The sequence below is a fragment of the Lipomyces doorenjongii genome, assembly GCF_038497915.1.
Source record: "Lipomyces doorenjongii strain NRRL Y-27504 unplaced genomic scaffold V1508scaffold_129, whole genome shotgun sequence".
Lineage (NCBI taxonomy): Eukaryota > Fungi > Ascomycota > Lipomycetes > Lipomycetales > Lipomycetaceae > Lipomyces > Lipomyces doorenjongii.
In genome coordinates, this window is record NW_027118196.1 from 1 (window position 1) to 27,334 (window position 27,334).

General features: G+C 45.8%; 12 protein-coding genes across 12 annotated transcripts; 4 read left to right on the top strand and 8 right to left on the bottom strand.

Annotated features, from left to right (window-relative positions):
* Positions 1–166: 166 nt before the first annotated feature.
* Positions 167–2,454, bottom strand: V1508DRAFT_458431 (SGT1 protein-domain-containing protein). The gene is made up of 7 exons (XM_066942721.1): positions 2,189–2,454; positions 2,022–2,133; positions 1,878–1,965; positions 1,284–1,820; positions 773–1,233; positions 602–720; positions 167–550 (listed from the first exon to the last, which is right to left on the bottom strand). The coding sequence occupies exons 1-7, from the start codon at positions 2,400–2,402 to the stop codon at positions 282–284; spliced, it is 1,800 nt and encodes a 599-aa protein (XP_066792459.1). The 5' UTR covers positions 2,403–2,454; the 3' UTR covers positions 167–281.
* A 147-nt stretch (positions 2,455–2,601) lies between these two features.
* V1508DRAFT_427699 (caspase domain-containing protein) lies at positions 2,602–4,406 on the bottom strand. Its single transcript, XM_066941711.1, has 3 exons — positions 3,670–4,406; positions 3,353–3,619; positions 2,602–3,291 (listed from the first exon to the last, which is right to left on the bottom strand). The coding sequence occupies exons 1-3, from the start codon at positions 4,298–4,300 to the stop codon at positions 2,765–2,767; spliced, it is 1,425 nt and encodes a 474-aa protein (XP_066792460.1). The 5' UTR covers positions 4,301–4,406; the 3' UTR covers positions 2,602–2,764.
* Positions 4,407–4,959: 553 nt separating this feature from the next.
* Positions 4,960–5,541, top strand: V1508DRAFT_400744 (uncharacterized protein; the record flags this gene model as incomplete). Its single annotated transcript, XM_066938362.1, has 3 exons — positions 4,960–5,018; positions 5,102–5,429; positions 5,494–5,541. The coding sequence occupies 3 exons, from the start codon at positions 4,960–4,962 to the stop codon at positions 5,539–5,541; spliced, it is 435 nt and encodes a 144-aa protein (XP_066792461.1).
* A 656-nt stretch (positions 5,542–6,197) lies between these two features.
* On the top strand, positions 6,198–7,492 carry V1508DRAFT_407002 (uncharacterized protein; the record flags this gene model as incomplete). Its single annotated transcript, XM_066938819.1, has 4 exons — positions 6,198–6,276; positions 6,415–6,580; positions 6,632–7,226; positions 7,316–7,492. The coding sequence occupies 4 exons, from the start codon at positions 6,198–6,200 to the stop codon at positions 7,490–7,492; spliced, it is 1,017 nt and encodes a 338-aa protein (XP_066792462.1).
* A 1,677-nt stretch (positions 7,493–9,169) lies between these two features.
* On the bottom strand, positions 9,170–9,859 carry V1508DRAFT_400746 (uncharacterized protein; the record flags this gene model as incomplete). The annotated part of the gene is made up of 2 exons (XM_066938363.1): positions 9,170–9,631; positions 9,698–9,859. The coding sequence occupies 2 exons, from the start codon at positions 9,857–9,859 to the stop codon at positions 9,170–9,172; spliced, it is 624 nt and encodes a 207-aa protein (XP_066792463.1).
* Positions 9,860–10,142: 283 nt separating this feature from the next.
* V1508DRAFT_407003 (uncharacterized protein) lies at positions 10,143–10,928 on the bottom strand (the record flags this gene model as incomplete). Its single annotated transcript, XM_066938820.1, has 3 exons — positions 10,143–10,446; positions 10,501–10,743; positions 10,804–10,928. 3 exons carry the CDS (start codon positions 10,926–10,928, stop codon positions 10,143–10,145), a joined length of 672 nt encoding a protein of 223 aa, XP_066792464.1.
* A 197-nt stretch (positions 10,929–11,125) lies between these two features.
* Positions 11,126–13,512, bottom strand: V1508DRAFT_427716 (uncharacterized protein). Its single transcript, XM_066941712.1, has 6 exons — positions 13,326–13,512; positions 13,192–13,270; positions 13,108–13,128; positions 12,990–13,057; positions 12,500–12,939; positions 11,126–12,452 (listed from the first exon to the last, which is right to left on the bottom strand). Exons 1-6 carry the CDS (start codon positions 13,380–13,382, stop codon positions 11,333–11,335), a joined length of 1,785 nt encoding a protein of 594 aa, XP_066792465.1. The 5' UTR covers positions 13,383–13,512; the 3' UTR covers positions 11,126–11,332.
* A 3,350-nt stretch (positions 13,513–16,862) lies between these two features.
* On the bottom strand, positions 16,863–18,223 carry V1508DRAFT_458436 (uncharacterized protein). Its single transcript, XM_066942722.1, has 3 exons — positions 17,717–18,223; positions 17,539–17,644; positions 16,863–17,449 (listed from the first exon to the last, which is right to left on the bottom strand). The coding sequence occupies exons 1-3, from the start codon at positions 18,018–18,020 to the stop codon at positions 17,086–17,088; spliced, it is 774 nt and encodes a 257-aa protein (XP_066792466.1). The 5' UTR covers positions 18,021–18,223; the 3' UTR covers positions 16,863–17,085.
* Positions 18,224–18,240: 17 nt separating this feature from the next.
* On the bottom strand, positions 18,241–21,178 carry V1508DRAFT_45219 (WD40-repeat-containing domain protein). Its single transcript, XM_066942515.1, has 3 exons — positions 20,959–21,178; positions 19,677–20,905; positions 18,241–19,622 (listed from the first exon to the last, which is right to left on the bottom strand). Exons 1-3 carry the CDS (start codon positions 21,085–21,087, stop codon positions 18,398–18,400), a joined length of 2,583 nt encoding a protein of 860 aa, XP_066792467.1. The 5' UTR covers positions 21,088–21,178; the 3' UTR covers positions 18,241–18,397.
* A 341-nt stretch (positions 21,179–21,519) lies between these two features.
* V1508DRAFT_427734 (ribonuclease H-like domain-containing protein) lies at positions 21,520–22,355 on the top strand. Its single transcript, XM_066941713.1, has one exon. The coding sequence runs from the start codon at positions 21,545–21,547 to the stop codon at positions 22,280–22,282; it is 738 nt and encodes a 245-aa protein (XP_066792468.1). The 5' UTR covers positions 21,520–21,544; the 3' UTR covers positions 22,283–22,355.
* On the bottom strand, positions 22,264–23,274 carry V1508DRAFT_427735 (uncharacterized protein). The gene is made up of 2 exons (XM_066941714.1): positions 23,004–23,274; positions 22,264–22,947 (listed from the first exon to the last, which is right to left on the bottom strand). Exons 1-2 carry the CDS (start codon positions 23,091–23,093, stop codon positions 22,387–22,389), a joined length of 651 nt encoding a protein of 216 aa, XP_066792469.1. The 5' UTR covers positions 23,094–23,274; the 3' UTR covers positions 22,264–22,386.
* On the top strand, positions 23,249–27,095 carry V1508DRAFT_427736 (GNAT acetyltransferase 2-domain-containing protein). The gene is made up of 3 exons (XM_066941715.1): positions 23,249–23,445; positions 23,524–23,669; positions 23,725–27,095. Exons 1-3 carry the CDS (start codon positions 23,389–23,391, stop codon positions 26,840–26,842), a joined length of 3,321 nt encoding a protein of 1,106 aa, XP_066792470.1. The 5' UTR covers positions 23,249–23,388; the 3' UTR covers positions 26,843–27,095.
* Positions 27,096–27,334: the final 239 nt, after the last annotated feature.

Below are 27,334 nucleotides of genomic sequence, written 5' to 3' on the forward strand. Positions count from 1 at the left end.
TGGTCCATACTGCAATCCACCGGCACTTGAGAGCCGTCACACTTTTACTTGGTAATTGTCGTGGCGCGCGTTGAGGCTCGCTTCCTTCTCGGGTTATCCCCGAGTTGCATGACCCTAGTTTAACAATGAGTGGTTAATCCACTGTTACCGATCGCCTATTTATTTGGGATTGGTCATCCATGCATTGGTCATCGACTGATTTATCTCGTAACTGCATTCAATTTACGAGTGAACAGGTAAATATATACTGCTATAATACATATGTATATTACTCCAAACATTTAATTACTGCCCAACCCCAGACGAGCAAGTAAATTACTGCCAGGACCCGCACCGCCTTCCTGGCTCTTGATACTCTCCAATAAATTCCTCATAATCTCGAAATCGTCATTCTCGCCTTCGTTTACTATTCCTTTTGCTAGTAGTTCATCAGCGACATCGCCGTCTTGGTCGTCGTGTTCGCTGCTGGCTGTCGTGTTGCCGTAAGGTCGCTTTAATCCTTCTGGAGTGGGATCGGCTCGGAATTGTTCGATTTCTTCCGGCGGGAGCTCTATCCTGGAGTTAGTTGAAATCTGATTAGAATCTATGTAGAAACACTTACTAAGAGCTTCTTTTAAGAAAAATTCAAGAAAATCGTCTTCGTTGACTTCATCGTCTTCATCGAGCTCTTCAATTCGCGAAGATTGCGCAGACTCTTCTTCATCACTATCCGATATATCACTTCAGCGTAATCAGCAAGTAATATCCCCAGGCGCACCCGACAATCACTTACTCATCGAACTCAACGCCATCGAATCCAGCCTTCTCATCATCCATAAATTTCCTTAACCGGTCCACCATGGACTTGACCTTCTCCTGTGACTCCAATATCTCCCGCTTCGCTTCCTCTGTATCGTCGGGCTGGTCGCTGTACCCGGCTCCAGGTCTGGCGTTGGAATCAAGCATGCTTTCGAACTCCGTGAAATCTATATCCATCCATTTGTCGTCATCAATAGTACTGTCCCAAGTTGCTATTTCTTCGTCAGACAGTTCATCCATCGTTTCCAATCCATTTATGATGTCTGCGCCTATGTCAGATGTATTGTACCCATCGCCGGAAACTTCTGCAAATGTCTTCTTCGCTTGTGACACTAGCTGCTGGTAACGCAGTGTCCCCGGAATTTCGTGCTTAAAAAACCCTTCTTTTTCTAACATGCGCATGTACTCCTTAAACCTTGGATCGGTAGCGTAATCCTGTCACAGTTAGAACTTTTGCATAATACACAAGCCGGACACTGACTCACTTTCTGTTTCCGCATTTTCGACTTTCCAGATCCTGCACATAGCAATTCAAATCCACACGCAATTTTCATACCCAGCTCAGCTGCGTCATAGCCCTCTTCGTTCGCCTTTGGTACCTTGAACTTCGCAGGTGGAATTATCCTCTGCGATTTCATCTGCGTATATAGAAGCCTTGTGATTTTCACCACACATGTGACACTATCTTCAGGCGGAAAGTTTCGCATCGCCGAGCAGACTTTCATGCTGATTGGGTCACGTAAAAGGAATGCTTCGGATGCAGGTGCTATATATCTCGGACGATGGCGTAATATCTGGGCGACGCGACGCGGCACGACAACTTTGGCGCGATGTATGTTTTCTTGGATAGCCTGGGGGTATCCGTCCAGTCTTGCAAATGCTTCCTTCTGGAGGATCTGTGGATGATATAGCATGCTTGCCTTGTTGCTTAAGAATTGGAGAGCGTCGTGGAGAGTGTAGGACGTCGCCGAATCAGGATCTTTGGTGGGGATGATGCACAGATTGCCCTTATATATCCACACCTAACGCACACACATTAGCTATAAATTACTTTTTATTAATCAAATATAACAGCTCACTCTATTATCTGCATTGTCGGGATTCAGCCACTTTGGAATTGCAGTCGCCGCCTCGATGAGCAAGAACTCACCATCGTTGTCCGTGATCCTTAGATCAAGCATGTTAGAACGCCAGTTTCTACCTTCGCGATTCCAGACACTTACTTTACTACAATATCAGGAAACTTCTTGCTCAATTCTCGAAGTATAAAAACAATAAACCACTCGTCGTCAATAGAATCTCCAAACTCAGTAACCCCGCGAAGACACGGTTCACCTGAACGAATGTCAGATTCTACGTGTAAATCTTCAAAATCAAATTTCGCACATACCAAGAAATTCAACGACTTTCACATTAAATTCTTGACGTTGCCAAATATATTCCCTCGTCCACGGTTCCGATAATTCGCGCGCTGCGGAAGCAATCTCCGCTAACTTGGCTTTCCTTTCGGTTTTTGAGGTTTGACTCTCGCGTGCGTCGCGCAGAAATATCATGTACTCGGCGCAATCATCGGGCAGATCTGCCACTGCGGAGAATATCTCCATACTACTAGTTCACAAACTCAAAGCCCGCAAAGGAGCTATTATGGCTGTGGACTATGAAAAGGGTTCATGAAATCATCCCACCATGGATTGAGCGACAAGAAATATAGCCCTAACCCCACGACCTCAATGATTCCGTTACCACTAAGATTCGAAGAGGCATCAAGCATGGAGTTATTACAAGCACGACGTAAAGTTATTGTTATTGACGACAACTTTTTTATTTGCGTTAGTATAGAATCTCCATATCGATCAATCCAGTTACATAACAACGCATTCGAAACGCCCATACACATTCCATTAATCCCACGACCAAGTTAACATGCACAAGTACCCTTATCCAATATTTAGTTTCGTTTCAGATCTCAAAGAATGAACTGGAGGTTAGTGTCGATGGGATGCGAAGCACTTAGCTGTGGCTTCTGCGAGTACTTAGCAGCCATAAGATGGCGCATATTTTGCAGCAGTGTGAGATAACTTTGCTGTGGATTCTGACTGAGGACTTCCATCAACGCCCAAGACATTGCTCCAGTAGCCCTTCCGTCTTCAAACGAGTCAGCTGAGGTTTGAGAATCCTTACAGCCAGAGAACATAATAACGTCTGCTGGCGAGGTTTTCGTTCTCTTTGTCACTTCTGCGGCTTGGGAACCACCGCCGGCGGTGGCTTGTTTGAAGACAGTAGCAATGGAAGATATGGCGCCGCCTAAATCACCCCTGGAATAGGCATTGAATGCAGAAAGCAGACCCATACCGGCTTCTTTTGCCAAGTTAGGCTCCTTGAGAACACCGTGGGTGGAGTAGATATAAGGTAGATCGAGGGCTGTACCAGAGTGGCAACTGTCGAATACCGCGGTTAATCGGACACCCGGCTGCAGAGGACGGACCATAATATCTACAACGTAAGACAGTTATTAGCATAATTCGACAGATGTATGGACGACCAGAGTACATACCATGCATATCATCATCAACCAGGTGACCAGCAGTCTGGTAGTCAACAGGATAGACAACCTCATCAAATCTATCATCCTCATCACCATTAAGATCCCTGGTCTGGCCACCATGACCTGAATAGTGGAAAAATAACGAATCATTAGGCTGTGAGTTTTTGATAAGCCATTGCATGGCACTGATCATGTTTGCCTTTGTGGGGATTGACCTTTGGCCGATTTGGTCGTCAGTAAGAATAACCATATCCTCATATTTGTAGCCGTAGCGTTCTGTAACATGTTAGTGCCTGTTTCAAATACTGAGAATATGATGTACATACGGGTTAAGAAATTCGAAATGTTCTTCACATCGTTGATGCAGCCCTTCAGCTCATTCTTCTGTCCAATGTAATTTATGCCGATAAGCAGCGCTTTCCTACGGCCTTGACAATTGGAATATTGAAAGCCATAGCCACTTGGGGCGCCATTTCCAAACTGTTGATATCCAGATGGCGGTCGAATGAGATTCTGGGGCCCAGCGAACTCGTGTCGCTGTCCGCCGTTATTATATGCCTGTGCGTGACTAGCGCTGGCGCCGAAACCTCCTTGTCCATAGCCTCCTTGGTGATATCCCTGTTCCCCGTGGTTATAGCCTTGCTGACGTCGATTATAATCGTCCTGGTTGTAGCCGCCGTTGGACTGACTGTATCCTTCTTGGTTATACCCTCCATGCTGGCCGTATTCGGTATTCTGACCATATCCACTCTGGTCAGCGCCGTAACTGTATCCATCAGGACGAAATCCTGGAGGGGGTCCAGATGGAGGACCAAACGGAGGCGGTCCAGGTGGCAGACTGCCAAAATATCCTCCAGTAGGACCGTAATTCCCGTACGACCCCTGCTGCCCCTGACCGTACCCTCCACCTCCGCCTTGATTCTGATAGGTGTAATGCTGGTTGCCGGGATAAGACATTGCTTTTTTCGTGAAGCTTGTTATATTGAACTAATCGATTGATTGCTAGATCCAAACCCAGTGCCAAATCAGGAGGATGGCATATTAAAACTACAACTTTTTGTATTGTACGTGTACGCGGCGGCGAGCGTTAGCCTATGCATAATGGCCCGGGTGACGCGGAACGTAGAGCAACATAGGTAACTGTCGCCATTGAAACTATATACCCACATTACATTCAGCTTATCGCAACAAATTATAACTACAAATACACCTATCATAGCAGTCAAAATAATTATACATATGCACCGGATAATCTGGCGAACGTTTTCAACTTCGTGGTCACACTGTGCGACATTTGTAGTCATGGCAAGACGTACCGAAGTCGCGGTGAGGCGCAGTAGTCAATTACGTTCACATAGGCTCGACGAGCCTCGCATCATGTGGCGGGCGAAAACTAAGCAGATTGTGGCCTTGGGGTAGGCGCGAGTTCAGCGTACGGGGTCTTCGCAGCAATTTCTTATACTGACGAAGAGGCAAGCCTGTCGAAGGATGTCTTCAACCGGTACGCGATTTGGACTTACACGGACTGTGTTGATGTAAGCGATACTACTGCGGTACATTTCTGGGAAGTCGTCCAGTACTCTTAGGGTGTCGGTCCTATTAGCCGGGGTACAACAATGACGGTGTATAACCTAGATCCGGACAAAAATGAGCTTACAGTTACCCGCGAGGAGCAGTAATTCTATTCTGGCGATGGATATGCATACGGCTCTTTCGCTAATGTTGTTGTCGATGGCATTGCGCATACAAATACTCCAGTGGTCAAGACCCCACCTCGCGTGCACTCCGGTATCTCAGCTCACGGACAAATCCACATGGAGGTATTTCGATGCGGCATCTGGGGAATGGTCTTCGACTTAGCCGTCAGCTGCCCGTGATCTCCAACTCAATGCCGTTTTCATCTGGGAACAGCTATTATTCGAAGTATCACAACCAGTACTCGCTCGCCTTTTTCAATAACTGGATTGATAATACGTTTCGAGTTCTGTCAGCCCCGACGCCAGCGGGACCATGGACTACAGATAACAAGGTCCTATACGAGACTGCGCAAGGCGAATCGTACAACTACGGTGCGCAGTCAACATCTGTATATTGCCAAACAGGCGGCGAGCCAGGGGGCCAAGAATCTAAAGTTGGCGTATACGTATCAGGATCTTCTTTCGAAGTATCCCAAAGCATTGAAGTTGAAATTTGCTTGAAATATGAACCCATGAGATTACCTTGGTCAATTTACGTTAGCATGGCATATATTTTACCGGACTTTGTAACCAGTTTTCATTGTGGCGTAAGGGTCGTATGATTTTGGTTGCTTTCTAGATACGAATGATTGTTCTCTTGGAATATGTATGATAGTCACTGATGATGATTTGACATGTCGCCGAGTTTCTTTTATTCATATTCGTATCCATAACCAGCCAAAATAATCTGTATCCATGTCCGTATCTATATATCCAGAACTGGAGGAGCGTTCCTTCCAAGAAGGACGACTGGTCAGCCAATCGATCAGTGAGCCAGCCAGCAGCCTCCCTTACCCTGGACAGCTAAATTCAAATATGTACATGGTCCAGGATTGGATTGCTTCGCGTGCGTTATATATTTATTGTGGAATGGGTACTTTTGTCGGGACTATGTCTAGGCAACATACCGTGACTGTAGTATTGCCGCAAATCGCTAACCCTGTTCCTGTGGGATTAGTGGCTGACGCACAGTGTCCGAACTGCGCGTTTAATCTATGTAGAACGGCCCTAAACCGGCGATAGCTCACATTACCGTTCAACCCCAAAATTTATAAGGTCCACGACTATATCTCATTTCACAAGTTTCTGTGCATTGCGCTGCATTCGTTCTCTAAAAGATGGACACAATAATTGCTGGATCGTCTACGAACTTTCGTCGATCTTTTTCGCGTGCGAGATCGACGAGCACTCAGCACAGTCCTGGACTTACGTGATCAGTCGGACGTGGATCGCGGGAAGCGTTCTTAATTGGACAGTTCACCCGATTTCTCTAGGTCGTCGACTGATGTGTCGAGCACGACATCAGTCACGGTGTCGATGGATAATTCTCCGCAGAAAACGAGAGAGGCGGGCAATCGGACTACGACATGGCGCTTGACCTGTTGAAGAATAATCCAGCGGAACAGCGACTAGACTTCCATCTCCCTTACTCCCAGTATTTGCAATTGGAGGAATGCTGGTGTAAGATAAGATTGGTGGGAAACATATCAGAGGATCAGAAGTATGGGCTTCGATATGCATTGATTTTCACCTCAGTAGCTAACCTTTGTAGGTATTCGTATTTGGCATACGACAGTGCTGCCGAGATAGCGACTGAGTGCTCTCCACGAAGATCCAGCTCTTGCGTTCGGGCACATGATCCTGAATGGGCTGAGGATTATCTCACTAGTCATGGAGCAGATGCCAGCTTAGTTCGCAGCGTTCGCAATTCTGGATCTACCATGTTCAAGGGTATTTATGGCAGCTATTCCAGAAGCAAGAAACAGGCTGACGGGACAATCTTGTATACTCCTTTTGGTGGCCATTGTAAGATCATGATCGCTATTGAGGTCGGGTATAGCCAGGACTATACTGCACTTTGTCGGAACAAGGATCAGTGGATCGAAGGGCGACATGTTAAGGTCTGTGTACTGGTATGTCTTGATGAATCCCCACGGTTTCGAAATCCTCGTACTCTGAATGAGAGTATCGGAGATGTCGAGGCAGAAATGGAGAAGATGTATCCCAGTATGCCTGAATCCGTGACTAGAGATCAGCCACAAGGTTACTATGGTTCTATTGTATACCGCGGCCACAAGTGGGTTGGAGACTTGAAGGAGGCGTTCATTGAAGTGTGGCGAGCTAACAAGAGCCAGCCTATCAGATACGTGAGTAATTTCAATGATTGAATTTTCTGGAGGCCATACCGTGCTCATATTTTGGTTTAGCAGCTACTTCAGAATGCCTGGTCTTGTAGCCGTCACCAAAAACCATTGGCCTTAAAGTTAGTGATTTTGTTCCGGATGAGGACTTGACAGCTGCCGATATCCCTGACAGTAGTCTTTCCTTTGATGCAATTTCATATGTGGATATACTGAGAAGATCCATGCAGACGACAGCAGAAGAACGATATCTGCAGTTTATTTCGCCTTAACGTTCCTGTTCCAAGTAGGATATCACCCCTTTCTCATGGCTGTCAGTGTAGGAAGCCTTGTATCCTCGTAGTAACTGTACTTTTTAATATCCATTCCAATCGAGTCAGCCATCGTCACGTATGGATTTAGCATCCGTGAATGGTAATTGATACCTAAGATATAAATTTCTTCGTTGCCTCATTGTGTTTTGTTGTTATATGGTCACTTTTATAATGTTCTTACCTTCATTAGAAGCTTTATAAACCATATTTAAAATTCTTGATAACCCAAACCCGCGAGACTAGCGAGCCAGTTGCACCAGTTTCCGCGCTCGTCGTGCGCAGTACTTCTAGTATGTATGGTTCTGCTTGCCTCTGAATGGTCCAGGATAGGTGTCCAGGCCACAACCTTGACAATGGCGTCTTCTTCGCTTAGATGTACTTTGTCCGTTGCTCGATAGGGATATCCGCATCCTGGCAAAACCTTTAGCACATATTAACTTGCTATGAATATATACCGCCAGTATAACAATCATGCCGGGAGCACTCTTCCGGTTGCACGCCTTCACTGTCGCCACAACCTCATTCAGGTCGAAGGGGCAGTCGAGGTCCGCGGATCCGTCCAGGTAGAGGTCACTTCAAAAATGAGTGTAGAGATCTGCACCGATAATGCCCAGGCCAATATTGCCTTATCCATATCCGTATCCGTATCCTTGCAAAATATCTATATCCGTATCCCTATCCATATCCATATCCAGATAAATTGGCTTATACGTATCCATATCCGCATTATCCACGGACATTCGGATACGACTATGTAATCCCAAATTTTGAACACCGGAAGAGTCCGGGAAGACTTATTCAAGACGTGCAAATTCCAACCAAGTTTATACAGTGACCAGATTGGCGAGGCGATACGAGGTCCCCTTCTACAAACTGCCACTCACATTATCGTGACATTCGCCGGTGCGGCTCGAAAGCTACACAACTTACCCTGCAACGTCATAGACGTTTGGGACACCCTTTGATATATCCCATACGACATTAAAACGTTTCATGCTACTTCATATTTCTATGCTAGGGTTCATGTTTTTTCGCCGCTTGTAGGCGACTGAGGATCTCGCCCACCTAATCACTTTCAAGACTTCACACTCAAAAATTGGTCGTCCATAAACTCTCATATTGGCCAACCATTTCTACGAATAGAAGCTTCTTCCATAGGACAAGGATGGTTCATTTAACTCTTGTTATTAATCTAACCTGCCCTCATATGCTCTTCCTTCCGTTAGTCCCCCGTCGTTTCTCCCTCTCTCTTCTTCCCTGGCACGAGATTTTACCAGATTTACAGATGAAATTCCCAAAATCATACTCGCAGAACTACGGTCTCCCTTAGAATTTCGCAGGGAGAGGTAAGATTCAGAGATCACACCCACTCTCACAGATATTCGTTATTGTATATCCCATAGCAAAAGTCTGTGACCCTGTCGCCTCCCGGAAATAACCAGGATGTTATGAAGTGAATCTCTTTAATAATAGGTGAGGTTGCTTTGCAATTCATATTCCTCCAAGTTAATAATGATCAACATGCCCGACAGATACATTGCGACGTTCAAGAAGAGGGTAAGCCGACTGCAGACCTAGAAGATACTCGTCGATTCTTCTGGTTCGCTCCGATGTGATTCCAAAAGACAAGGAATTTTACAGCTCGCAGGAAATTCCTTCGACAGCCCCTGAATCGTCGCTTCTAGCCGTGGTAAATAGGTGCTCCTGGTGTCCAATCTGCTTGTCGATTACAAAACCATGTGTCAGCTTCCGAGGCATGAGAATCTCTGCCAGGTCCATTGTCCTGGTCAATACATGCATAAAGACTGAAATGAAGCCTTGCTGCTCGAGGCATTCCAAAAGGGTCAAGAGGATCAACCGTGTTTGGACAGTTTCGGTAACATCTGCACGCCATGGGCTGCCTCGGAATTTAATCTCGAAAACGGATCCGTTAATTTGATAACTTTGAACCTTTCCACCGTACGCCTGGACCAGTAGGCGACCTAGGTCCTGAGGCGCGTCAATCAGCGTAGCAGATCGCCCCTGCCAAAGGAAATGCTCATCCAGATGCACGGTGGCGGTGGGGGCCGTTGATAACGAAATAGTAAAATATCTTTGCTTCCGTCAGTCGTCAAAGATTCTTTGATAGCAGCAATAAGAGTTAAGGTACCACAACATGCATACCTTTGTCGACTCCTGACTTATGTCAACCGATTGTTTCAGTACCCAGCTCATGTCGAAGACACCATGAACGATTTCACAAATCAGCCGGCGAGCTTCCGTTTTCTCATCACTCCAGGAGGACGGGCTCCAAGTATTTTCGTAGAGCTTGATCTCCTTTATCATCGGTATAAGAAAACGCTGAGCAACCTAATAAAGTGCTTGAAATGCAGTCGAAGAGGGTTGGCGAGACAACAATAAGGTTTTGTTGTACGACTTTTGACAGCCTTGTCAGCGTACACAGTCAGGGATGCAGAATACGTCGCACGACGAACAAACGTATAGTCATTATTCTAGGAAAATTTAAGAGAAACATTGGGATTGCAACCTCTATTCCTTTTTGGGACTAGCGTAAGTACCTATTCGTATCTGACCATCGTAGGTGGTACCAGTTGTGTGCTAGCCACATTCAATCGACAAAAAGATCCCATTGGACAACTTCTAATGACTCTACAACTTTGCGGCATATTGCCTGTAGTAGACCGATGCGCAATAGCACACTCGAGTCGATGTCGTCGTTCTCTGTAAATAATCTCACCGCCTGTTCAGAGCAATTGATGGCGGAATTAAATGAGATCAAAACATCCGTGCCGTTCTCTGGCAGTCGAACAACCGCTAGAGTGAGTACTAAGTACATCAGATCCGCACTGCGATTTTCGCCCCATTTCTCTGCAATTTGAGTTCCAGTGATCATATAAGCTGTAGTGGATTGCCTAAATAGGACATTTTAGATCGAGATCATGTACGAACCACTCTGCTAGACATACGGTAAACGCAATACATCCAGCGGTACCAGCCCTAGCACTTTAGCCCTTGATATGCTGGAGTTAATTGAGCTGATTTCATCATAATGAGCGCTGACTGCATTTTTGTCGGCGGTCACTGATGACGCGCTGGGGTCGTCAGATTCTAATCGTTCGACCAGTTCAATAATAATCGAGTTGTCTGACGATGCGGACGAATCATTGGCCACGAAAACCTCCTGATTGTCTGGAATTTGCCGAAAATTGCTAATGAACAATCAAGAATTAGACCACTGCGGAATATAATCCGCCCGAGATACAGCGTACCTAGCGTCGATAAATCCTTCCGGAAATTGCACTTTGATACTGCCATCAAAAAGTCCAAGCGGCCTAAATTCAGGTAAAGTCACCTTGGCCTCCGCTTCTTGAAGTACTTGCGAATACGAGACCATCGTAAAAATGTAATGAGTGTGTAGATATGCCGGGATAGAGACGAGGGCACAAATTTTGCGAAGTACACTGTTAGACCGATCGTTGCAGGCGACCATCCCAAGCCGCACCAACGTGAAGCTGGCCAGGGTTTTTGGTGAACTCTACTATAGGTCCCTCGCGTCCAATTGGTATGAGCAGAAGTGTCTTGCCTCAGTTCCTCCAGCTTTAGTGTGAACTCAATTGTCAAATATAGATAATATAAATATACATAAGTATTATGCATTTAGTGTATAGGTCAACGAATGCATAAATGTACAATATACAGTCCTAATCTAACATGATTTGTAACAAAAAGAGCCGACAAATCCCAGTATAAACTGAAAAAAAATTACAATGCAAAAGCGGCAAGAAACCAAAATAAGGACTATGGCCTTAATAGTCCGGTCTCGCGCGGCTTGAACCACTCCCTTTCTAAATCGTCCCATACCTCCTCCGCGAGCTGTTTCGACATCTCTCTAGATGCAGATTTTGCCTCTACATAGACCTTTAATTTCGGTTCCGTTCCACTTCCTCGAATAGTCACACGTACGCTGTTATCCAGTATACATGTAATCATTTCCGATCCCTTTGAAACTGGAAGTAGCGGCACGTTATCCGGTGTCGATGAGTCATATCCGACCGTCAGATCCCTCCAATAAGTTACACTTCTGCTTCCAACCGCTTCAGGATATCTATACTCTCCACTATCCGAGGGATTCATCGTCCTTATCGACCGGAAAATCCCCGCAGTTACTGCTGGGTCCAGTGACACGTAATATGAGTTCTTATCCTCGAAATATCCGTACTTCGAGTATATCTCCTCCAAGCACAGAATGATACCCTGCGCTCTAGTCATGCTACTACCCGAAATAGTTTCCTCAATCCAGCACAACAGCTTTATAAACATTAGCATCGCGCCTATGCCGTCCTTGTCGTGTAAGCCGTGGAACATGTATCCGATAGCCTCTTCAAAAGCAAATGGAACCTTGTAACCTTGCTTCTCAAGTTCCAGTGCGCGATTTCCAAGCCATTTAAACCCGGTCAATGTTTCCTCGTAGTAAAACCCTTCAATATCCGAAAACGAGCGTAATATTTGTGATGACGCTGTCGAGTTAAGCAATGCAATTTTGGACTTATCCGGCTCTGTCTGAAGAATGAAGTACGCAAAGAGAATACCGAGCTCGTTACCGGTCAACTGCATCCACTTTCCGTCGGCTCCCTTTACCGCCGCACTGAATCGGTCAGCATCAGGATCGTTGGCGAGAACTAACGATATGCCTAGTCCATCAGACGTCTTCATAGCTAGATCTAGAGCACCTTGCTCCTCAGGGTTGGGAAACTTGACAGTGGAGAAGTCAGGGTCGGGATGGGCTTGCTCAGTAACCGTAAAAATGTTGATATCACGCTGTGCACCTATTAATGCCGCCGCGCGTATGGCGTAAGGGAGGCCAACTCCATGCATCGGCGTGTATACAAAACGCATAGCTGGATTAATCGATGTACCCCTGGCCGAAATTAGCTTCTCTCAGTATGGTGTAAACACGCCACTTACTGTACTAGATTACCAAGTACTTTGTAGTACTGGTCTGCAACAAGTTCCAGTGGGCGGCCCACCAGTGGCGAACTGTTGACTAGATCTTTATCCCACACCCAGGGAGTCAGATTTTCCTCGATGCAGGCCGCAATACCCTCATCATGTGGTGGTATTATTTGACATCCATTGCTCCAGTACACTTTATATCCGTTGTCAGGACCAGGGTTATGGCTCGCCGTGATCATGACACCGCAAGCGGCACCTAAAGCCTCCACGCCAAATGGTACTAGCGGTGTATGCACTAACTTATCAAAATAATGGACCTTGAATCCCTTTGTGATAAAAGCGCAGGCAGTTAACCGAGCGAAGTCGCAAGAATGGTGTCGGTGGTCATGTCCGATGACAATTCCTCTCTCTAACGCGTCTGGGACAGTCTGAGCTACATAAACAGCAAGACCCCACACGGGATATTAGTACATGGCGCAGAGGTTAGAGTAAACGAACATACTTGGGACGTTTGGAGGACAGTGAGATCGTTCATACGGCTAAAACCGGCTTGCAATTTCGCTCGAAGTCCTGTAAATATTGTCAGTAGTGCTTGCTTCCTGCGGGTCAAAGGCAAGTACCAGCTGTTCCAAATTGAATGCCTGCGACGACAACGTTAATCCAAAATTTCAGTTCCTACCAAATATAAAGAACGTCATACGTACGCCTCCTCAGTCTTCTTTCTAATTCTGCAACGTTGTTCCCCACTATAAGATCTTCAATTTCCTTTCTTGTGTCGGGGTTCTAAGTTTGACCCCGGATCAGCACACGACAGGCCCAACTCGCAATGTGCACATACCCGGTCTAGCGACAGCCATTCTTCCGCCAGCTCATGGATAGACTTCTGTGAGGCCATCTTACAGTCCAACTGCACCGTTTGGGAGAACTTGAAGTCTAGTACGCTGGTCGAATTACTGCAAAGGTGAGGGACAGAGCAGGCGACACTAACCTGCGAGTTCAGTTGGGAGGAGGGGTTCGAGTTTTGCACAGCCCGAACGCTGTTGGTGTTCAAGACACTGCACCAAAATAAGCATACCTTTGGTGGTCTCGGGCCGAACACTTTTAGATTAACTTAAGGGCCGAATTCTTTTTTTTTAATGGCCCTCCAATTTAAATTTGAAAAAAAAAAGAATCGCCCCTTCTAATGGTACTCTCATTATACCCAACAAGAATCACGCCTTATAATGGTACTCCCATTATACCCAAAAAGAATCAGTAAGGTTAAATGGAGCTCCCATTTTACAAGCGTAAATGGAGTTGAAATGGAGGTCAGACCTCCATTAGCTTTTTGTAAAAGAAGAGTCTGACCTCCGTTTCAACTCCATTTACGCCAACGAAACCTACCGAAAACCACCTTTCTGACCACTCTACACAGTAGCACGCCTCTACAATGCGCTTCCAACAGGATATCGATATCGAAGACGATTTAATCGACGACCTCTTCCTTACGATTATATTAGAGTCCTTACAAAGTGAGGGAAAGGGGGACGGGAACAAATTCCCACAGCGGAGGAGGGATTTGAACAAGAACGTGGGACAACAGTACCTGGACCAGCTACTTAACTGTGGCCACCCTGAACGCATTAAGAGCGCCTTAAGGATGTCTCGAGATACCTTTATTTCCCTTAAAAAACTGGCTTGTAAACCATACGCAGTTCCATACGCAGTTGCGAGCCTCAATGCATGTTTCAGTGGAGCTGAAACTAGCAATCTTCCTACATATCGTCTCCCGGCCAGCTTCACAAAGAGATACTATGGAACGCTACTTCGTTGGAAACAGGGTAGTCAGCTAGTAAGCTATCTATAATCGATTTGAAACCAGACCTTAGCTAATTGCTAGTAGATCATTTTATGAAGTTCTGGCATCGCTGCTTATCCTTTGCCCCGCCTTTGTCAAACTCCCTGATCTTTATACTCCCTTTGCATCTCGAATCTCTGACGACCCTCGATTTTATCCCTGGTTTTAAAGATTGCCTAGGAGCTTTGGATGGTACACATATTGCCGCACATACTAGTCTCGAGGAGCAACCTAAATTTCGGAACCGCAAAGGCTCTTTGTCACAGAACGCACTTGCTGTTTGTGACTTCGACCTGAATTTTGTATACGTTTTGCCCGGTTGGGAAGGCTCAGCGCACGACGGGCGAGTACTCTTAGATGCTCAGTCTTCCCAAGGCTTTGTTACACCTCCAGGCAAGTACTGGTTAGGCGATGCTGGCGATGGAAATAGTGAGTTTGTTCTTGCTCCATATCGATCGGTGCGGTAACATTTGAAGGAACAATGGCTGGCCAATTTAAAGTACTTCTCCATCCTTGTCGCTTTTATTTTACATACTAATTTATATGGGAATTTATTAGGCCAGAGAATGCCAAGGAGCTGTTCAACCACCGCCACACCTCATTACGCAATGTTATCGAACGGATATCTTGGAGTTATAAAGAGGAGATTTGAAATACCAGCGGTAATGGGGGAGTATTCAATTCAAACACAGGTTCAGCTAGTACTTGGCCTCTTTAACTTTATTCGTCAAAGGGAAGGTGTTGAGTTGAATGACGATATTAGTGATGACAGTGTAGGAGATTTATCTCTGGTAGGTACAACAAAGTCTCAATCTCAAGGCTCTAAAGCTATGAATGAGTTTAGGGATAAGGTTGCCCAAGAGATGTGGGTTGCGTACTGTCAGCATCTTGGAAGGGATATTTAAATCTAAAAGTGACTGGGCCAAAGTCTACACGTATTTACTATATAAAACACACTAGACGAAGACACTAAAGCATCTAAATAACCATACCCAAAGGCCCAAGCACCTTATTCATAAAGGATTTCCACGCCTGCATGCATGTCTTTTCTAGCCACCGGTCTCTCCTAGCCACATCTTTAATGCTAGTAAACATGCTTGATTTGGCCTCGTTTTCAAGGCAATCTAAAGCCAAATCCATACTCCTCCTCTAAAAGATCAATTGCTTGTTGAAGTACGTAACGGCGAGAGCGAGCTAGCTGTGGTATGATCTTTGCAATTAACTGCTATGAACCCCCTTGTAGAATCTCCTTCTCCTCCTCCTTCTCTAACTTATCGTTATTAATTCGCCGGTGTTTTCGAAGAGGGCCTGGGGCCGAATAAGGAGGGTCGAGAAGGGGTGAATCCGAAGGTCGATTTATTAGCGTAGTAGCGTATCCACCAGTAACCATTGCAGGGGCGTATAGCTCATCTAGAAGTTCGGCGAATTCAAGGGCATTATAACGGTGCCATTTGCATGATTTTCGGTGCAGATTTGTTAGCAAATATAACAAAAGAGCCACTAGAAGACATACCCTAAGTACCTCGTCCCATGCCTCTGGAGATGCCGTAACACAACGAGTTTCTGGGTGAATCCCAAAGCCAGACCGACCAATCAACCACTTCCAATCTTTGTAATAAGTCTTGTAATTTGACTGCTTGCTCTTTAACTTCTCGATCGACAGGAGGTGTTGAATATTTGAAGGAGCTCTTGATCGGACGACCTCCAAAGCGCCTACCCAGGCCTCTTGTTTGAACCCTGAATCGGCTCTTCCCTCTTCTGATCTTATCCAAGAGAGTTGTAAACAGCCCCTCCTCCATTGTATAGGTCCATACTAGCCTTGAAGGGCCCTGGACGCTGTTTTTACTGGCCCGTGTTGATAGGTCCAACTTCCGTAGACTCTGGTCCGGCTTCGAAGGCAAAGGGGGTGGGTAGAGAAGTATCAAAAGAGTCTTTTGAATTAGGAGGTGGGGGATAGTCGAAACGCTCTTCTGGCGGCAGTGGTCGGGGAGGGTATATCTTCTTCACAAGGCTCTATAAACTGTGCAGGCTGTATAGCCTCAGGGCGACTTCTCTTATTAGTACGGGCCATTTCAAATATCAAATATTGATACGAAAGAGAAATCAGATGGAGAAAAGTAGCGTGTAAAGCCTTTATCATAAATTACTGGAGTCGCGTTACGCGTGTTGTAGGCTCTCCCAAAATTATTATTTTCTTTTTAACGCGTAACTTTCGTGGCTGGTCCGGGTCACGTGCAGATTCAAATGGGAACTCCATTGAATGGAGCTAAAATGGGACCTCCACTAGAAGTAACAAAAGTAGATGGGAGCGTCATTAAAAAAGAATTAGGCTAGGCGTTGCACTTAGATATTGTGCCAATTGTGCGCCGCATCCTTTTTACTACCTCTGACTTTGGTTATCGAATGAATTACTAGAGAAGTTTTGATGCTGCTGGTTACATCTAATGGGCTCGTCGTGTCGCGCAGTATTTCGGCTCCACTATTTAGACCATTAATCTCTAAATAATGACTTCAACTTTACTGGAGATGTGTACCGGATATTCTCAATTGTCAGTCTCTATTCATACATAAACACTAAATGATGAAAATTTCGAAATACACATGCGCATAACTCTACAAGCTAAGTCTATCTATATACAAATATACCACCTCATCATGGTAATCCATTACGGAGCTATCCAAGCCTACATTATACATGCATACAGAATATCGTATACACGTTATAGGAAACTCACTGGGCTCTGCAGCTCTTCATATCGGCCTACCTCAGTTTCCGCTCCAGAACATAGTATCTCCGACTCGAAAAATATGTGAGATATGTGATCCTCCCGACACTCCACTGAGCATATTCATCACGTACAAATGACCGGTAGTGCGACGTATCCTTAACGTAGAACCACCGAAAAGGTGCTGAATCCAATATATTGTCCAAAATTCCAAGTTCGCGTACTGCAACACATATGACAAACCACCCGAAGCCTGTTATAGTGCCAACAAATAATCCGAGCAGCACTTGCTTCCAAGTGTGATAGAACAGATAGACGCGGGAATATGAGACGATTAATGTCAAAGACATGAGTCCTATTGCTCGATATGAGCGTTTGCGAGCAGAGAAATGGTGGGCACTGGAGAAAAAGTCAGTGGCTTGCGAACAAATAAACCTCAACACAATATCTCTAATATCAATATCGCCTTAGACAAGCACTGTACGTACCGCAAAAACATCCAAAGGCAGAGGTATGTGCTGTAGAAGGCCATGAATTGCGCGTGAGCAGATGGGAGTCCAAAGCCTAGGCTGTCTCGGTCGCCCATTGTTCCGTCTAAGAGCATATAACATCAGAAATTGAACAAGCCAACACTATTATATTACCAAATGCGGAACATGAACTCACACTTGGGTCTCTCTTCCCGAAGGATTCTCTTGAGAATATGATTAGCCACCTCAGATGCGAGCTGGCCCACGAATAAAATGATCGTTTCGATCTCTCGCCTCGAAAATATGAGTGTCAGGTAAACAATGCACAGCGTCTGAGGCGCAAGCGATATCCACGCCATAATATGAGCCCATGGATCTGCGTCATCGTAGTGCACATGTGTAAACCGAAGCGACGCTGGAGGCAGAGGCGGGCAGAGGTTATCGATGACGGTCTGAACAGTCGTGCACGCTGTCGTAACGGTTGGTATTATGGACGCCATCCTCGCACAGGCACAATCCCAGTCACTCAATGGTAAACTTCAGGATGCAGTAGCTGCAGACAAGGGCCCAGTTCACGCTACTCACTATCTATGCTAGACGAAGACATGACTTAACGAGGCTGCTGTTGTGTGTTCTTGTAGGGTTCGGGTTAGCGAGCAATCACGCTCACCATGTCACTGAGCCTTGCTTCTGCTAAGGTGTGAAGATCTGAAGGCTTGCAAAGTATTTTTTCAATCTGGCGGCTGAGGCAACTCTCGAGCAATAGATGTAGTCAACGCAAGTAATGTTATGTTATATATCGATGAGGCGTTAAGTATCTTTTTATGGATTACACAATATGCCAAAAACCCGATAGGTATGTATTAGAGTCAAATATTTACATGGAGATCGAATATATCCGTACCGACGAATCATCGCTCGCAACTGCAATATCATACACATGTTCTGCTGTTGCCACCGGTTGTGGCCGCCAAGAAATCTGCGAGATACTCAGTGACGGCGTTAGCTTCTCGTCAAACGTAACCAACTGCTCCAACTGTAGAGCTCGTTCCCCTGCTGCTGACAATGCGTACACGAAAATCCGACCGTTATCCAAGCCGATAGCCAGAAGTGCTTGCGTTCCTCCGGACACTAGCGTGGGCCAAAAATCAACAGCTGTCACAGCATCTTCAAACTTTTGAACCAATCTTGGGGCCCAAGATGTTGCACCATCCGGTGTCCAAAGTTTGACCGTCCTATCACGTGAGGCAGTAGCAAAAACGTAATCCTGTGCTCCCTTTGCCAGTCCTCGAGGCGCCCAGGCTCCATCCCATATGATTCTAGTATGGCCCCGTGGTGCTTTGTACTGGATTTGATAGTAGCCCATCACTTCTCGTGCCCCCTCTTCGCTGAGTTCCCATACCACAAATAATCGGTCACGACCAACGGAAAGTAAAAACCGGTCATCATGTGAGAATCGAAGGCCGATAATTGTAAGAGCATGTGCTTCGGCAAGTGAAGGTCTGATTTCATGCCAGGTGGTAGTATCAAAGAGCCGTATCACTGCATGCGTTGTATTATTCGCTCGGCATGTCGTAGCGAGCAGCTTTCCATTGTTGGAAACTGCCACCGATGATATCTCGTAGCCATGTCCGTAGAGCTTGTCAATCTCTGGGAATAGCGTGTGTCTCTGAAGATGTGACTCCAGTGGAGGTGTTGTCAGCGTCCGGACAGAATTGTACGATGAAGAGTCGGTTTCCGCAGCATCTTCATCCTCATCAACGTCCTGATTATGAGAACCTGATGGTACGGCTATGGCCTTGTTTGACAATCCGAGTGATGGCACGCTAGCCGCATCCGGCAACCCCTGGTAGTCAATTTTCTTATATTTCCAAGCATTAAAGCCGCACATGCTTTCGAGTAAATCAGCGACACTACGCGGCATATCAAACACCCGCAGAACCTTTTCGTCGCCGGCACTAACAAACTCAGTCGAAGAGAGGCTTGCGATTGTGATCATATCGTAACCGTGAATCTGAGGTCTTGCAAACTCATGCCAGCCCTTGGTGTCTTGTGATCCCAGTGGCTTCCATTCTGCTAACAATCGAGTTGTTTGATCGAGACTACATGATCTGCGTCAATACTCTAGAACATCTTGCAAGAAGTATAATATGTACCTTGTCGTCAGGAGATACTCTCCTCCAGGGGCCCATGCTAGCCCTGTCACTTCTCTTGCATGTCCTGTTATAGCTACTTTAGGTGTCCACCGCTCGGTCTCCTTCTCGGCAGTCCAAACTCTCCAGCCACCAGACTTTCCGACTGTCGCAATCCAGCTGGGAACTGGCTTCTGGTCCCACAATGCCACCCAAAACCCTCCAGATGACCCTGTTGCAGAGCTCGCACCCTTAATACTTAAATCGCCAAGTCGGGCATGCGACGTCCAAATGCCCGATGTCTCGTCCGGGGTCCAGATCATAAGCGTAGAGTCCGCTGAAGCAGACAGCAGACGCATATCTTTCGTATAGGGGTGCCATGCCAATGAAAAAATCCAGTCATCATGGCCCATCAGCAATGCATCAAACACGATGCTGTACTCCAGACTATTGTCTCCGCTGTGTGCATTCGCGAATTTCTGTGATGACGTGCGCGAAAGCGGCGAAGAGGTATATGAATCGCTTGATAAATCCTCCTGTAGCTCCGTCTCAGGATTCAGAGTCAAAAAGAATCGATATATAGTGTTCGAAAGTAGTGGGTCTGACATGGAAAGAAAACTACTTCCATGAGCCTTTTGATATTGGTGCATCGGAAGAATTTTCCACAGTCGAATATACCGATCTTGGCTTCCGGACGCCAAATATAAAACGTCCCTATCGTCTGACTCTTTGAAATGTTTGAAAGCCAATCCGTGCACCCAGTCCTCGTGGCCCTTCAATGTTACGGCGTTTGTGAAATTTGGCGGCTGAGTTCCCTGTGAGACATATACTTGTATCCGTGGGCTCGTAGCTCCAATGGCAAGAATAGATGCAGAATTTCCATTACTAGGATTTATAGTATCCACAGCAAGACATAGAGGAAAGTATCCAGGATCAAGTTGAATTGTTTGCTGTGGCACTACATCCGCATCTGCAATGTCTCTCACGCTCCATATTGATACTTTAGCGTCACCGCCGGCCACTACTAAGTAGTTGTTGTCCGGAGTACACGCAAGTGCGCTGATTGCTCGTGAGTGACATCGTAGAGTCGCCGCGCATATATAGTCAAATTCATTTCCTTCGCTTGAAATTTTCCATACTTTGACAACACCATCTGTACTTCCTGAGGCAATCAGGCCTCGTCGTATGAACAAAACAGCACAAACTGGTTCAACATGACCTTTCAATAGCATCCGTACACCATGTGTTTCGTCCTGTTCATTTATTAATGACGACTTCATATATTTCGCACTTCAAGATCACATACCTCCGGTCTCCATAGTGCAATATACCGATCCGCTGCAAAGGCAACCAAACCGCTCTCATCTGGACTCGTCGCCCCAGCTCCAGGCATTCGATTTGCTCCTATGGCAGTGTGCTTGACTGTAACTGCCATTCTGTACGTGTTATGCTACCATGGGTCTATTATTCTGACTACGTGGGTGAAAGTGGTGCAAAATCAGCTGGAATGTCAGAATTAGTTGAGGTTGAAAAGTTATGCTCCGGATCATCGCACATTTTTTGAGCCGCAGTTCTGATATACTTCCCACCAAAACGCCAGCATGCTCATTTACTACTTTTGCTGTAAGTAGAGTTAGGCCATCACTTATGGCTTTCCTCGGTGTGTGATATGCCAAAAAAGACGAAAATTATCCAGAAGGAAGAGACGATATTGAGATGTTTACAACAGACCTACGATAAGAGAGCCGAAATACTCCCATCCAGCGATAGCCTGAATGCGACCGTTAGTGAATCATCTCCTTTACATTTCGATGTGGACGCAGATGAGCTGCAGAAAAATATTTCGACACTGAGCATCAAGAATCAGGCTACAAGAATGTGCGAATGCAATTATGAGCTTTTTAGTTATGGGGAGATGGTTAACAATAATTGCTTTTAGACGGTACATATTGTGTTTGGATATCGAGGCAACTTTCGATGGCGACAAAAGTTTCAATCAAGAAACCCACGAAGTCATAGAGCTACCATGCATATTAGTGGATATAGAAGAAGGAGAAATTATTGACGAGTTTCACACATTTGTGAGGCCGAGTCTTCAGCCACAACTAACGAAGGAATGCATTGCTCTGACCGGAATCACTCAGGACGATATTGATAACGCGCCCACGTTCGCGGAAGCTATTCATTTACTAGATAATTTTATGAAGAAGCATTCTGATAAGCTCCACCCTCCGCCCCAAATTGGAAGTCCGCCACCTAATGGCTGGCCAGGGTTGGGACCTCGTAACTACGTCTGGGTCACTGACGGCCATGCAGATATCGAGAGGTTCCTTTGCTTAAGGTCATGCCATATCAACCGTATTCGATTGCCGGCATACATGTCTGGACGGTATATTGATATGAAACTATTATTCAAGACCCATTTTAAGGAAAGAGGATTCCGAAGGTTACCAGATATGCTCGCTAGGTGGGGCTTATCGTTCGAAGGCAGGGAGCATTCTGGTTTACAAGATGCACGACAAGTTGCGAGGATTATGCTATTCATGATCCAAAAGGAATCAGTAGAGTTGAAATGTAACAGGTCGATTGTGATGGAGAAGAATTTGTCGTTCGCGGCACGGCAATTGTAGAATATGAGTATACATTAATAAACAGATTCAGTTGGCAATTTAGGTTAAGAGTTAATTGTATATCATACACGACATATCCATATCTTACATATGCACCTATAAAACTAAAATCCATTTGCCATCGCGACTTGCAGCGAGTAATTGTTTTTCTTCGCTTGAGTGGCTAGTAATCTTTCCGCGGCGTCACCATGTCTTTCTCCTTTGCCATCCTTTTTGAACGCATATGTGACCGTACAAGGCTTTGTCATCAAAAACTGCCCATCCATCCCTTCAACAGCAGCATCTGATGCTTCAAAGGAGTCAAATGACACAAAACCATAACCCTTGGACTGAAACTGGTCATCCCTCGCGATCTTTGGCTGCGCGATCAATGGCCCAAATCTAGAGAAGGTTTCATACAACATCCTCTCGTCAACTAATGGATCCAGATTACCAACGAATATTTCTGCGCCAACGTCAAGCGATCGTTGTTTATTTGCGCTTGCCTTATTTACTCTTATTGGCTTGCCAAACAGACGTATTTGGTTCATAATCTTCGACGCATAATCTGCGTCTTGTTCGCTCTGAAACTCACAAAATCCGAATCCTTGATGCTGCTGCGTTATACGATCTTTGGGAAGATAGACATTGACTACAGGACCAGCCTGTATCATAAGCTCCCATATCTATTTCACGATTGTTAGCTACTGCCATATATGTCCCGAGAATCCTGGACACTTACCACAGGGTCAGTCACTTGCTCGTCAATGTTACCGATATACACCGTCGCCTCCTGGTTTCGTTCCGCTTCCGTTGGTGGTCGTCCTGACATTATCTTATACGATATCGATACATGAGAATGAGAATTGTAATTGGCGCCCGTTAATTCTTACGGATGATACGATGCTAAAAATTTTGGGTAGTCACAGATTTCGCAATTGTCTCTCCACTCAAACTGTAAATTCATTCCTCCCAACGGGACTTCGGGGCAAAATAAATTTTTCGGGGACCCGGTATTCAGCAGTAGAATATCCTCGGTAGCCAATACCTTAGCAGGTTCACTCCTGCTGTGTTAGATATTTCTCGCTGTGACTATTGGAGCGTCATATATTTCACGAGTTTAGAAAATGGTCAAAAAAGCAATCGACGCTCGGATTCCGACGCTGATCAGAAATGGCATTCAAGTGAGCCTAATTATAACTAAATCATACTACAATATGGTCTGGTCTGGTCTTTACTAACAATTGAGCGTTTTAATGTAGGAACGGAAGCGAAGTTTCTTTGTCATTATCGGAGATCACGCCCGTGACCAATTGCCGAATTTGCATTACCTGTTAAGTATGGTTGATATTAAGATGAATAAATCTGTTCTTTGGGCATACAAGAATAAGCTACTTGGATTTACAAGGTGCCTTAATATTTGTTTGGTTAGAGGTGTGACTCTTAATAACGATTCATGAAAGTCATCGAAAGAAGCGCGAGAATAAGATCAAGAAGGAAGTTAAGCGCGGTGTTCGTGAAGCCAACTCAGAGGACCCATTTGAGCTTTTTGTGAGTCTACAGAACGTCAGATACGTGTATTACAAAGAAACAGAAAAGATTCTCGGTAACACTTTCGGAATGTGCATTCTTCAAGATTTCGAAGCTTTGACACCAAATTTGCTGGCCCGAACGATTGAAACTGTCGAGGGAGGTGGAATTGTCGTGATTTTGCTCAAGACTTTGACTAGCTTGAAGCAACTATATACTATGACGATGGATATCCATTCAAGATATCGAACGGAGGCTCATGATGATGTGGTCGCGCGATTCAACGAGCGGTTTATTTTGTCGCTGGGTTCTTGCGAGACATGCCTCGTGGTCGACGACGAATTGAACGTCTTGCCCATTTCTGGAGCAAAGAATATTAAGCCACTACCGCCTGTCTATGAGGATGACGAAGGTGGTGACAAGAAGTTGTCGAACGAGGCACGCGAGCTGAAGGAAATTAAGGCTAGTTTGGCGGATGTTCAGCCAGCTGGAGCGCTGGTTTCGGTCACGCGAACAGTTGATCAGGCCAGAGCGGTGACTACTTTCATCGATGCTATAGCTGAGAAGACCCTTAGAAGCACCGTGACGCTCACAGCAGGCCGTGGTCGAGGAAAGTCAGCTGCCATGGGTCTCGCTGTCGCGGCTGCTGTTTCTCACGGTTACTCCAATATTTTCATCACGTCACCCAGCCCAGAAAACTTGAAGACTCTGTTCGAGTTTATCTTCAAAGGATTTGATGCCCTTGGTTACGACGAGCATTTGGACTATGATATCCTTCAGTCGACTGATCCGGAATTTAACAAGGCAATTGTGCGTGTCAATGTCTTCAGGTCACACAGACAGACAATCCAGTACATTCGTCCTTCTGATGCCTTAGTCCTCGGCCAGGCCGAACTTGTCGTCATTGACGAGGCAGCGGCTATTCCTCTGCCCCTTGTTCGAAAACTTATCGGCCCCTACCTAGTGTTCATGGCGTCTACTATTAATGGCTACGAAGGTACCGGACGGTCTCTTTCTCTGAAATTGATTCAGCAGCTTCGTGAACAGTCACGAACCATCTCTGCTAAAAAGGAGAATTCATCCGCCACCAGCAGCTCTGCCATCATTGACCGTTCAGGAAAGGAGTCAACACGTTTCAAAGACAGTCCATCTGGTATTGGTAGCAGAACACTGCGTGAAATCGCTTTGAATGAGCCCATCCGTTACGCTCCTGGGGATCCTGTTGAGAATTGGTTGAACAAGCTGTTGTGTCTTGATGCGACACTCCCTCAAAGTATTTCATCCACCGGCGGCAAGAAGACATTCCCGCATCCCACCGAATGCCAGCTGTACTATGTTAACAGGGACACGCTGTTCTCCTATCACCCGGTTTCCGAGGTGTTCTTACACCGCATGATGGCGCTCTATGTGGCAAGCCATTACAAAAACTCGCCAAATGATCTGCAGCTTCTAAGTGACGCTCCAGCGCATCAGCTGTTTGTACTTCTGCCGCCGACCGAGGAAAACGATAGCCGATTGCCGGAACCGCTTTGTGTCGTCCAAGTAGCGCTTGAAGGTGAAATATCGAGGCAGAGCATTATGAACAATCTTAACCGCGGACAGCGCGCAGGTGGTGATCTGATCCCATGGATTGTGTCTCAACAGTTCCAAGACTCTGAATTCGGTACTCTGTCTGGTGCTCGTGTTGTGCGTATTGCGACGCATCCGGAGTATACCAAGATGGGATACGGATCGCGCGCAATTGATCTCCTGGCGGAGTACTATGGGGGTAAATTTGCCCCAATTGCTGGCACCGAAAAAGCTTTTAGTGCCCCGGAATCCTCATTGGCGAGATTGACAGACGAGCAGTTGGAGACAACTGCCACGCTACAGACTGAGCAGATCAAAGTTCGAGATGCGAAGAATATGCCTCCATTGTTGTTGAAGCTAACTGAGAAACGGCCGACGCGACTAGATTACATGGGCGTCTCATATGGATTAACACCTCAGTTATTGAAATTTTGGAGAAAGGCAGGATTCAGACCGGTATATCTTCGTCAGACCGCTAATGAGTTGACCGGCGAGCATACCAGCGTCATGATCAAGGTTTTGCTGTCTGGTGACGAGAAAAGAGCTGAGTGGCTAGATGGCTTTACCTCGGACTTCAGAAAACGCTTTACTCAGCTGTTAGCTTATGAGTTTAGAGATTTCTCCGCCGTCACAGGTTTGTCGGTGTTAGAATCGGCTGGAGTCAAGGAGAAGTCATATATCTGCAAGAAAGACATTGATTCTCTGTTTTCACCTTACGACTTGAAACGATTGGAGTCCTACGCCAATAACCTGCTTGACTATCACGTCATTGTCGATTTGCTCCCTCCCATCGCGCAGCTTTATTTCCAAAACAAACTCCGTGCAATTATTTACGAAGGCACGGAATTCCAGGACCAGGAGGAGGAAGAAGTGAGGCTGTCCGCTATTCAAGCTACTATTCTCCTGGGCATAGGCTTGCAGAAGAAGGATGTCACGGCGTTGGAGAAGGAGCTTAATCTGCCGAGTAATCAGGTTCTTGCCATGTTTGCTAAGAGTATTCGCAAGATCTCGTCGTTCGTCCGAAGTGTCTTAGAGCGGGCGGTGGAAGCTACCCTGTTTGACGACAGCAGCAAGCGAGGGGTTGAGAAGAAGAATGATGTCGTTGCCCCTGCCGAGGAGGACGAAGAGATCATTAATGGAGATTTGGTCTCGGGATTCACACCTTTGGCGCAGCGACTAGAGGACGACTTGGCGGATGCAGGCGCCGAAGTATTAGACGAGCTAAAAGAGAAGCAGAAGGAGCTTATTAATGCCTTGGATTTGTCTCAGTACGCCATCGACACCGATCCCGCGGAATGGGAAATATCGAATAGATTGAAAGGTCGGATTGAGAGTGAGGGTAAAGGCGTAATCAGTGTAAAGAGCACAAAAGCAAATAAGCGAAAGGGAGGTGATTCGACTGCTACGGAGATTTACGAGCAGGAAATGAGGAAGGTGGACAAGAGCAGTGGTAAGAAGGGTAAGAAAAGCAGGAATCATTAGGAGACATAAAAGAATGGGCGCCTTTAAATTTTTGTTGTTCTTTTGGATGGTTATTTAGTAGTATCATTGGTTAATGAAGTAATCCACTTGTCCGTTTCGTTTCTAGATAATGTACATTTTCGATTGCGTTTTGATTTGCGAGTCGATATTGTCATACACCTTGCAAGCCTAGACAAGGGGGAAGCTTTAATGCCAAATATAGTAACTTTTCGTCCTAGATACAACAAAATCCCTTAAGCACAATGAATACGATGCAATCCTATGCAATCCAAACCCAAATGAAAATAATCCGACATGCGTATCCCAAGGGCAGCTCCTGTTTAACTAATCGAGTTCATTATTCATCTTCGCCCGCCATTCCGGTGCTTTCTATATTTCAATTAGAACCATCCTTACACAGCCGAAGTAACGCAAAAGCTACAAACCTTCTTCACATAAACCTGCAAGGCCAAAAACATTATGCCTACTATCGTCAAGATAGTGAAGAGCCAG

Bases quoted from the DNA above. Each gene is read 5' to 3' on its own strand.
- V1508DRAFT_427736 (XM_066941715.1), top strand. From the start codon at position 23,389: ATGGTCAAAAAAGCAATCGACGCTCGGATTCCGACGCTGATCAGAAAT. The intron at 23,446-23,523 runs GTGAGCCTAATT...GTTTTAATGTAG, and splicing joins TGATCAGAAATGGCATTCAA to GAACGGAAGCGAAGTTTCTT. The intron at 23,670-23,724 runs GTGCCTTAATAT...GATTCATGAAAG, and splicing joins AAGCTACTTGGATTTACAAG to TCATCGAAAGAAGCGCGAGA.
- V1508DRAFT_427699 (XM_066941711.1), bottom strand. From the start codon at position 4,300: ATGTCTTATCCCGGCAACCAGCATTACACCTATCAGAATCAAGGCGGA. The intron at 3,620-3,669 runs GTATGTACATCA...AACATGTTACAG, and splicing joins CATTTCGAATTTCTTAACCC to AACGCTACGGCTACAAATAT. The intron at 3,292-3,352 runs GTATGTACTCTG...CTTACGTTGTAG, and splicing joins GGTTGATGATGATATGCATG to ATATTATGGTCCGTCCTCTG.
- V1508DRAFT_458436 (XM_066942722.1), bottom strand. From the start codon at position 18,020: ATGGCGTCCATAATACCAACCGTTACGACAGCGTGCACGACTGTTCAG. The intron at 17,645-17,716 runs GTGAGTTCATGT...ATATGCTCTTAG, and splicing joins TCGGGAAGAGAGACCCAAGT to ACGGAACAATGGGCGACCGA. The intron at 17,450-17,538 runs GTACGTACAGTG...CTTTTTCTCCAG, and splicing joins TGCCTTTGGATGTTTTTGCG to TGCCCACCATTTCTCTGCTC.
- V1508DRAFT_427716 (XM_066941712.1), bottom strand. From the start codon at position 13,382: ATGGCCTCACAGAAGTCTATCCATGAGCTGGCGGAAGAATGGCTGTCG. The intron at 13,271-13,325 runs GTATGTGCACAT...GGTCAAACTTAG, and splicing joins AATGGCTGTCGCTAGACCGG to AACCCCGACACAAGAAAGGA. The intron at 13,058-13,107 runs GTACTTGCCTTT...CAATATTTACAG, and splicing joins CATTCAATTTGGAACAGCTG to GACTTCGAGCGAAATTGCAA.
- V1508DRAFT_427734 (XM_066941713.1), top strand. From the start codon at position 21,545: ATGAGCTTTTTAGTTATGGGGAGATGGTTAACAATAATTGCTTTTAGA.
- V1508DRAFT_45219 (XM_066942515.1), bottom strand. From the start codon at position 21,087: ATGGCAGTTACAGTCAAGCACACTGCCATAGGAGCAAATCGAATGCCT. The intron at 20,906-20,958 runs GTATGTGATCTT...ATAAATGAACAG, and splicing joins TTGCACTATGGAGACCGGAG to GACGAAACACATGGTGTACG. The intron at 19,623-19,676 runs GTACATATTATA...CAGATCATGTAG, and splicing joins GAGTATCTCCTGACGACAAG to TCTCGATCAAACAACTCGAT.
- V1508DRAFT_427735 (XM_066941714.1), bottom strand. From the start codon at position 23,093: ATGTCAGGACGACCACCAACGGAAGCGGAACGAAACCAGGAGGCGACG. The intron at 22,948-23,003 runs GTAAGTGTCCAG...ATCGTGAAATAG, and splicing joins AGCAAGTGACTGACCCTGTG to ATATGGGAGCTTATGATACA.
- V1508DRAFT_458431 (XM_066942721.1), bottom strand. From the start codon at position 2,402: ATGGAGATATTCTCCGCAGTGGCAGATCTGCCCGATGATTGCGCCGAG. The intron at 2,134-2,188 runs GTATGTGCGAAA...ACATTCGTTCAG, and splicing joins GAAAGTCGTTGAATTTCTTG to GTGAACCGTGTCTTCGCGGG. The intron at 1,821-1,877 runs GTGAGCTGTTAT...TGTGTGCGTTAG, and splicing joins CCGACAATGCAGATAATAGA to GTGTGGATATATAAGGGCAA.